Genomic DNA, 9007 nt, shown 5'->3' with positions numbered 1-9007 from the left:
GAGAACACCTGTTGTTTAGTTAATGGTCAATGTGTTTATTCCTTCAAATATTGACCCATACTTTATTCAATTAAAAGGGCATTACTTAAGTGTGCCATATAGATAGAAGGCTACTTTTCAGACAGACTCTTTCTCCGCAGGTCACTTGTACGTTCTTTTCTTCTTGTGAATGTGCAGCATGTGATTCGTAAGGGCATTCGTCCGACTGAAGCATTTGCCACAATCATGGCAGCTAAATGGTTTCTCCCCAGTGTGTATCCTCATGTGCTCCGTCAGGGCTCCTTTCAGTTTAAAGCATCTTCCACAAACATGGCAACGGTGTGGCCTTTCCCCTGTGTGAAGTTTCAGGTGTGTTTTTAACGTGCCTACCGCAACAAAGCCTTTGTTACATAAAGGACATGTAAATGGTTTCTCTCCTGCATGACCCATCATATGCACGATAAGACTTTTTTCCCTTTTGAGGAATTTGCCACATACATTGCACTGAAATGGTTTGTCTGATTCTGCATTGCCAATTAGCTGATTTATATTTAATGTGCTCACGGAGCTGTAAGGGGTTACTACAGAGAGGGTTTGAGAGTCACTGGTTGGTTCTGATACTCTGTAATCCTCTTCATCGGGTTCTATTTTGATCTCTTCAATTGTGCTGGTAGGTAGTGAGTCCCTCTCTCTGTTCTCTATAGTTTGTATGTGGTAAAGTTGGGAGGACTTATGTGGGTCATCCTGATCACAGTCACTTTTCACAAAGGGAGGAGAACATGTTAGAATGTTGGTATCAGACTCCAGCCCCTGAAGCTGCTCTTCCTCCTGATTGGTCCTGAGTTCTTCCTGTTCCTCTTTAATCTGTGTGGGGTCTGAGTCCTCCTGCCCCAGACCTGGGGTCCACTCGTGCTCACAGTGCTGCTGCTCAGGGGGAACCTCCTCAGGAACAGGGAGAATGAGCTGCTGGGTATCTGGCAGAAAGGACAGAGGATGAAAGTGTTGTCTAGATCGCCATATTCATAGTGGTGACAAGATGAGATGTAATCTGTCCACGTATTAGGCACTAATATTTTAAAATATTAACTTTGATTATAAATGAATGGGTGTTGTAAAAACTCTAGAGGCTTGCACAGATTATTTAATCAGCCAACAGTATTCGCATGCCATGGTAACTTTATTGCAGTCGATCTGTGCATCTCAGAAAATTGCTTAGTATATTTGCTTCCTGAGATATTACACTAGCGTGTGCTTCCTTCCCTCAAGGTGATATCAGATAATCGCGCACAGCGCGACACCAATACAGGCTACCTGGGACGCAATCAATGTGTAATTTATTGAATTGTTTAGCATAATTAATAACGAGACCTATCTGTAATGGTAGGTAGGTGGCCACAAACCTGCTTTATGTAACTTTATCTTCGGTTGGGTAACGATGTGCAGTTGCCTTCGTAGACGATCGATCTCCTCCTTTGAACGGGAGATTTCTTCCTGGTACTCCGTTATCGTTTTTTCCACTGCCCCAAATATCTCAACAGCCGCCGCAGTTAATCGCTCGGTGAGAAACGTATTCAACAGCTGCAGTTTAGACATTTTCAGATAGATTAATGCTCTTAATTCACAGAATCAACAATATTTATTGCATTTCTTCTCTCAAACGCAAATAAACGGATACACATGCGCAGCCTCTATAGCTCTTGCCCTGGGAAGTTATTGGCTGTGAAGAACAGCTTGCTACATTACCGCCACCTGCTGTGCAGTATGACTGATTTAGAGTGAATAATTATTTCAGCCTTTTGACCAGAACATTTGACACATTAATTAAACTCCAACAGTAGGCTTGGCTATCATAATAGCCAAGTTCATTATGCATAAAATGAAGTTAATAAGAAACAAACCTAGATGATTGAAGTGGTATGTCTCCTCCATGGTCTCTCATAATACTGAAGTCAAAAAAGGTATGTCTCCACTATAGCCTCTGCAGTGACTGATTATCAGATGGTTTGCTATGCAACCCTGCCGGAGCAGAGAGAAGATCTTATTGAACACGCATTTCCTATTTGAAATGATTTGCCAACCGGCTACCTGGTCCACAACGATCTTCTCATTCATGGACTACGCACCCTGCACTATCATCCTAGAACTGCACATTGCCCTTTGCACATTATATGCACCTGATTCTTTTTCAGAAACATATTTTCCCCACCGCACATCATCCTGGTAAAGTGTTTTTTTATTCATACATCTCTACATACATAATGTACACTGAGTGTACAAAACATTAGGAACACATCCTCTTTCCATGACAGACTGACTAGGTGAAAACTATGATCCCTTATTGATGTCACCTTCAAACAGTATAAATGAAGGGAGGAGACCGGTTAAAGGATTTTTAAGCCTTGAGACATGGATTGTGTGTGGGCCATTCAGAGGGTGAATGGGCAAGACAAACTATTGAGAAAAGGGGGATATCAAGTCAGTTGTACAACTGAAATGTGTCTTCCGCATTTAACGCAACCCCTTTAGGTGCCTTTGAACAGGGTATGTCAAGAACTCCAACGCTGCTGGGTTTTTCAAACTCAACAGTTTCCGGTGTGTATCAAGAATGGCCCACCACCCAAAGGACAGTCAACCAACTTGACACAACTGTGAGAAGCATTGGAGTCAACATGGGCCAGCACCCCTGTGGAACGCTCGTAGAGTCCATGCTCCAACAAATTGAGGCTGTTCTTAGGGCAAAAGGGGGTACAACGCAATATTAAGGTGTTCCTAATGTTTTGTACAATCAGTGTAAATGTAGCTTGTAGTTGTTCAATTGGCGTATATAGAGTGCATATCGCATGTGGATTTGTGTAAACTCTGCTATTATGCTGGCTGTATATCCTGTTTATCATCGTCTGTATACTGTTTACTGTGGCAGCACTATTTCACCAAGTCAAATTCCTTTAAATGCAAATGTATTTGGGGAATAAAGGTGATTCTGATCGATGATATCTATGGATGTTTTGTGTGCAAAGGGTGCAAACTCAAGGAGTAGGCTATTTCAAGATCAAAAATGTACCTTTTTAATGAATGGTAAATGTAATGGACAAATATTCATAGGTTTTCACACAAAATGCTGATGTTAGGTCAAATAAAAAGCTACACATTTAATTTGGGTGTCAAGCCAAGGAAGTCCATTACAATAAACGACAACATGTACACAATTCTTCGTTATTGCTGCAAAAAATACTTTCATAAGATGAAATCAAGCCGATACCAATGATATAGTATTACATAGATCAGCACTGAGGGGAGGACGGCTCATAATAATGGCTGGAACGGAGCAAATGGCGTCAAACACGTGGAAATCCTATATTTGATACCATTCCACCGATTCTGCTACAGCAATTACCACGAGCCCGTCTTCCCCAATTAAGGTGCCACCAACATCCTGTGTTATAGATACATTAATATCAAACAACGCATTAGCCTTAAAGGGATAGTTCACCCAAATTGGTTTCCTTACCCTGTAAGCAGTCTATGGACAAGGTATGACCGTTTCCACATGCTAACATTTCAGTGTTTGTGGTGCAAATCCCATTCAAGTCACGTAACTGATATTATCATTTTTCACGCATCATGTCCAAATCATCTGAAAGTATCTGAAATGGATTGTTGATCCTCAGTCACAAATAAATCGGTCCCATGACTTGAATGGGATTTGTGCCACAAATGCTAAATCGTTAGCATGTGAAAACAGTGCCAAGGAAACTAAACCAAAACATGGATTGCCGTCATACCTTGTCCATAGACTACTTACAGGGTAAGGAAACCAATGTAATTTTGTAATTTGGGCGAACTAACCCTTTAATAAAAAAAAAACAGAGTTATTACTAATAGAAGATAGTGACTAAATTGTTGTGACATTTGATAAATTAGCTGGGACTTTTGCTTCTGCCTTAAAATCCACTCAATCTACAAAATGTTCTACAATGTTCTGCATGTTTATTCATGCATACCCTAAGTTTATTCTACCCAGTCGTCCTCTGAGGTTCCTAATGGTATATAGAGTACAATGCGCTCTCAAACTGGGTTCTAACCTCACATTTTCCCCACACAGGTCTCTTTCAACTTTTTGAACTGTGGTGGTGTATTGTCATTTTCTCTCACACCAGAAAATGACAGAAATAAATTCACAATGAAAGGAGGAGTTTTTACTCTGCGAGTGCTCTTCACGTTCTCTCAATATTCTCATTTGATTGAAGCATTTACCACAATCATTGAACCAGTTGTTTCTCTGCCGTGTGTTTCATAGTGTGGCTAGCCAAGTACGCCTTCTGAGTGAAGGATTTGTCACAAACATTGCACTTATATCTTTTCTCCCCCGTGTGTGTCCTCATATGAATTTTCAGGTCTGCATTCAAAGAGAAACATTTGCCACATTCTTCGCACCTGCATGGTTTCTCCCCTGTGTGTCTTATCATATGGGTGGTCAGATTTCCCTTCAGACCAAAGCATTTGCCACATTCAGGGCAGGGATATGGTTTCTCCCCTGTATGGGTCCTCGTATGTTCTGCCAGTTTTTCCTTCCGACTGAAGCTTTTCCCGCAATCATTGCACTGATAGGGTTTCTCTCCTGTGTGAATTTCCTGGTGGCGACTTAGATGAGTCGTTGATGAGAAACATTTTCCACATGAAGTGCACTTAAATGGCCTCTCCCCTGTGTGAGTCTTCTCATGGTCTTCCAGGGATTTTCTCACAGTGAAGCCTTTCCCACAGTGTTTGCACTGAAATGGCTTCTCCCCTGTATGGATCCTCATATGTACTTTCAGGTTGGAACTACAAGTGAAGACTTTAGCACAGGCGTGGCAGAAATGCTTCACTCCCATGTGGGTTTGCAAATGCTTCACCATACTATCTGTAGACCTAAAATCTTTCCCACAAACCCCACAAAGATGGTATTTATCCTTTAAATGAATTTTTTGCACATGACTAACTAGATAAGTCATGAAAACAAAAGACTTCCCACACATCTTGCAACAATGAGGAGCAGTATGGTTTTTATTGGCTGTTGTTACCTTGGGTAACTTGGTGATTTTCCTGCCTCCTGCACTGGTAAGATAACTTTGTCCTTTCTTGTGGGGTAACTTTTTAGTTTTCCTGCCTTCAGCACTGGCAGGAGAGCTTTGTTCTTTCTTGACCCGTGCTCTCAATGTCCGAACTAACCCTAGTGCTGACCGTAGTCCTCCAGTCTCCTCTCCTCTTATACGTGGTGACTTGGAAGTTCTCCTGCCTACTGCACTGGTATTGGTGCTTTGCACTGTCTTGAGGGGTGACTTGGTAGTCTTCCTGCCTCCATCACTGGTATTGGGACTTTGCACGGTCTTAAGGGGTAACTTGGCAGTCTTCCTGCCTACTGCACTGGTATCAGGGCTTTGCACTGTCTTGAGGGGTAACTTGGTAGTCTTCTTGCCTACTGCACTGGTATCAAGGCTTTGCACTGTCTTGAGGGGTAACTTGGTAGTCTTCCTGCCTACTGCACTGGTATCAGGGCTTTGCACTGTCGTGAGGGGTAACTTGGTAGTCTTCTTGACTACTGCACTGGTATCAGGGCTTTGCACTGTCGTGAGGGGTAACTTGGTAGTATTCCTGCCTACTACATTGGTATCTGGGCTTTGCACTGTCTTCAGGGGCAACTTGGTCGTCTTCTTGCCTCCATCACTGGTATCTGGGCTTTGCACTATCTTAAGGGGTAACTTGGTAGTCTTCCTGCTTACTGCACTGGAATGGGAGCTTTGTACTTTCTTGTGGGGTAATTTTTTGGTTCTCCGGCCTCCAACACTTGCTTGCATACTGGTTGTACGTATTAACCCCAACGCTGACAGTAGTCCTCCACTCGCCACTACATCAACACTTCCACTGGTGTTGTTCTGAGCTGCAGGGGATCCTGGATTTTCTACAGAGAGGGACTGGAAGTCACTGGTTGTTAATGATGCCCCATTTCTCTCCCCCTCCGGTTCGGTGTCCATCTCTTCAGTTGTGTTGGTGGTTAGTGAGGGCTGGGGTGGGTCCTGATCATAGTCACTTTCCACACAGGGAGGAGTAAATATGAACTCTATGTCGGGCTCCAGTCCTTGATACTGCTGCTCCTCCTGACTGGTCCTGACCTCCTCTTCCCTTTCAATGTGTGTGGGCTCTGGCTCCTCCTGGCCTAGACTGGGGCTCCACTCCTGCTCACAGTGCTGCTTCTCAGGGGGAACCTCCTCTGGGACAGGGAGAGTGAGCTGCTGGGCATCTGGGGGGGGGGGGGGGGGTAAATTATATTAACATTCAGTTTGTGGCAGAAATGTATTTTTGTTTATATATTTCATTACATTTGTTTACAGTTGTTGGCAGCCTGGCTGCAACAATTGTATTTGCAACAACTCTAGCGATGCCATTGATCTAGTAACGTTAGTGATGAAGAAATGAAAAGCCCGCACACGTAATATAGTTAGCTAGCTAGTCGCTCCCCGGTGCTTTACCGCACCCAAAAACACTGGGGAGCTACTACCGTGTGCGGGACTTTCAATTCTTCATCTATATAATTGTTTAGCCCAGCAACGTTACTCGAGTTTAGGATGTGCACATCACCCTCCTATTTTTTATAATCTAGTTAGCAGTGGCCACTACTAACCTGCTTTATGTAACTTTAAGTCGGGTTTCAAAGCCAAATCCAGAAGCCTCTGTAGACGTTCGATCTCCTCCTTCGAACTGGAGATTTCTTCCTGTAACTCGGTTATTGTTTTTTCCACTGCCCCAAATATCTCAACAGTTGCCTCCGTCAAGCGCTGTGAGAGAAACACATTCAACTGCTGTAGTTTGGACATTTTGAGGGAAATTAAAGTCAATACGTTTATGCTATTTCTGCTCACTCCGTAGCTCTGCTCAAACAAAGATGGCGGAAGTGAAACCACAAGGGCGGCGGGAGTGACGAACCAAAGATTGAAACTCTGTGGACGACCTACTCTGCATTTAGTCACGTGGTCTATAAAGAGTGACGATATTGCGGTACCGAAACCCTACCAACAGAGGGCGTTAAGCACAAGAGCAGATGAATGTTAGTCATTTTCCCTCAGATAACAAAAAAATGTATAGACACGGGCCTCATTCGAAGTAACAAAATGTTGACACTGTATCTAGGTTTCCATCCGATAGCGACAGATTTTCCCAACAGTGGTGTTTCCACCAAACAGATTTAGTGCGGATAAAAATCAGTGCGTGATGACATAGTACATGAAAAGTTACTTTTTGTGTGAACTAAGTACAAATCTTCATGTGTTTCCATCGCATTTTCCCATAGTCTGTCACAAAACTGTTGCGTTAAATAGCAAAGTGCCTACTCTGGTTTCAGAACCTGCGATCTTGCCAACAGATACAGTTGGTAGGCTAGTCTATGGGGTCAATTTCACGCCATATGTATTGAATTCAAAATAAAATAAATCGTTAACATGAAAAATAGTTAAGAATGTAAACATATTTTCGAGTACGGGTGTATTAATGGATGTTGAAATCAAAAACCAAACAATTGAAAGCATAATGTATAGAATTGTAAACTGAAATAAGGCTATTAAAGCAAAACCCAAAAATTTGTAATCAACAAATTTTAAAGAGAGAGCAAAACTCTATGACAATTTATTTCAAAAATATATTTGAACACGATAGACAGGCTTTTTTCTATTGCCTACTTAAGTAGACGTCTGACGTCATCACTACGCGTCAAATTTTCCACCATGCCCGCATGTTAAGAACATGCTGACACAAGGGGGAGATTTGGCGCGTAGTGGTGACGTCAGAACGTCTACTTAAGTAGGCAAAAGAAAAAAAAGCATGTCCATCATGTTCATTGATTGGGTTAAGACGAACCGTCACTCCAAAACCAGCGGACCAATGGAGACTCATTGTCTACGCTTCCCTCTAAACCCGCCTTTCATGGAAAAAATGATGCCAAAACTCGCAATCGAAAAGACTGGCAGTGAAAGCAAAGAAAAAGACATCGAAAACAAAGATACGAGTAGCGTAACCCAAAGGTTGTACACATGCAGGCAAGAAAGAGCCTAGGCAAAATGTATTCAATAAGATTGGTTGCTGGAAAAGTTTAACCGAAAACGTTTTTGGCATTCGTTTAAAAATGTATTTTTTTCATAATTTGTCAGAGTTTTGCGGTCGCTTTAAAATTATTTGCTTACAAGTTTTGGGGTTTTGTCTTATTTTTGTTTAAAATTCTACAAATTTTGCTTTCAATTGTTTGGTTTTTGATTTCAACATCCATTATTTCACCCGTCCTCGAAAATATGTTTACATTCAACTTTATTTTTCATGTTCACAATTTATTTTATTTTGAATTAAATACATATGACGTGAAATTTACAGGAGATTATTATGGATAAGAGCGATAATATTTTGTTTGTCAAGCATCGATCATCATGCCACCTGGAAAATACCCTCGATATTTATTGGAAAGGAGCATCAAACTCATCACCTTGCACTTTCACCACCCTGTGACGTTCATCATAACTGATTTAATTTGTAGCCTTGTCAATAAACTGCATACCCACCCATCACACCATTAAAAGGTGGAAAAATCTTATCAATCACACCATTCATATATATGGTGAATGTGGCATCCCACGTGTGGTACGCGTGTGCACCTTTCCCGACGAGTAGTAATGGGAGGACCACACAACATGTCATCGTGTGACTTCAAGTTTACTTCGATATGGTTATTTTATCAACATTTGCACATAAAAGCGTTCACAGCGCCATTTCTCGCTTAATAATTTTACCGACACAAAAATATACCACCGTGTCAAACGAACTAATTATCTGTCGGCATTTATAAAATCGTACCGAAACTTCCTTTTTCCATCACAGCTGTCGTTTTCATATATATATATATATATATTTTAATACAGTATGACTTTACTCAAACTGGATGGAAACGTGGTTAGGGACTATTTAGAACACCGAAGGACAATGCTGTATGGTTATGTCTAAAAGGGGTATA

The 9007-nt window shown here is 41.7% G+C and overlaps 2 protein-coding genes across 2 annotated transcripts; both read right to left on the bottom strand.

Moving 5' to 3' along the window:
• Positions 1 to 14: 14 nt before the first annotated feature.
• LOC115207389 (zinc finger protein 626-like) lies at positions 15 to 1723 on the bottom strand. Its single transcript, XM_029774429.1, has 2 exons — positions 1380 to 1723; positions 15 to 953 (listed from the first exon to the last, which is right to left on the bottom strand). The coding sequence occupies exons 1-2, from the start codon at positions 1570 to 1572 to the stop codon at positions 142 to 144; spliced, it is 1005 nt and encodes a 334-aa protein (XP_029630289.1). The 5' UTR covers positions 1573 to 1723; the 3' UTR covers positions 15 to 141.
• A 1297-nt stretch (positions 1724 to 3020) lies between these two features.
• On the bottom strand, positions 3021 to 6954 carry LOC115207387 (zinc finger protein 37). The gene is made up of 2 exons (XM_029774427.1): positions 6638 to 6954; positions 3021 to 6256 (listed from the first exon to the last, which is right to left on the bottom strand). The coding sequence occupies exons 1-2, from the start codon at positions 6828 to 6830 to the stop codon at positions 4239 to 4241; spliced, it is 2211 nt and encodes a 736-aa protein (XP_029630287.1). The 5' UTR covers positions 6831 to 6954; the 3' UTR covers positions 3021 to 4238.
• Positions 6955 to 9007: the final 2053 nt, after the last annotated feature.

The sequence above is a fragment of the Salmo trutta genome, chromosome 14 (genome assembly GCF_901001165.1).
Source record: "Salmo trutta chromosome 14, fSalTru1.1, whole genome shotgun sequence".
NCBI lineage: Eukaryota > Metazoa > Chordata > Actinopteri > Salmoniformes > Salmonidae > Salmo > Salmo trutta.
Note: the sequence above shows the minus strand (reverse complement) of the source record. Positions and strands in the feature narration are given on the sequence as shown.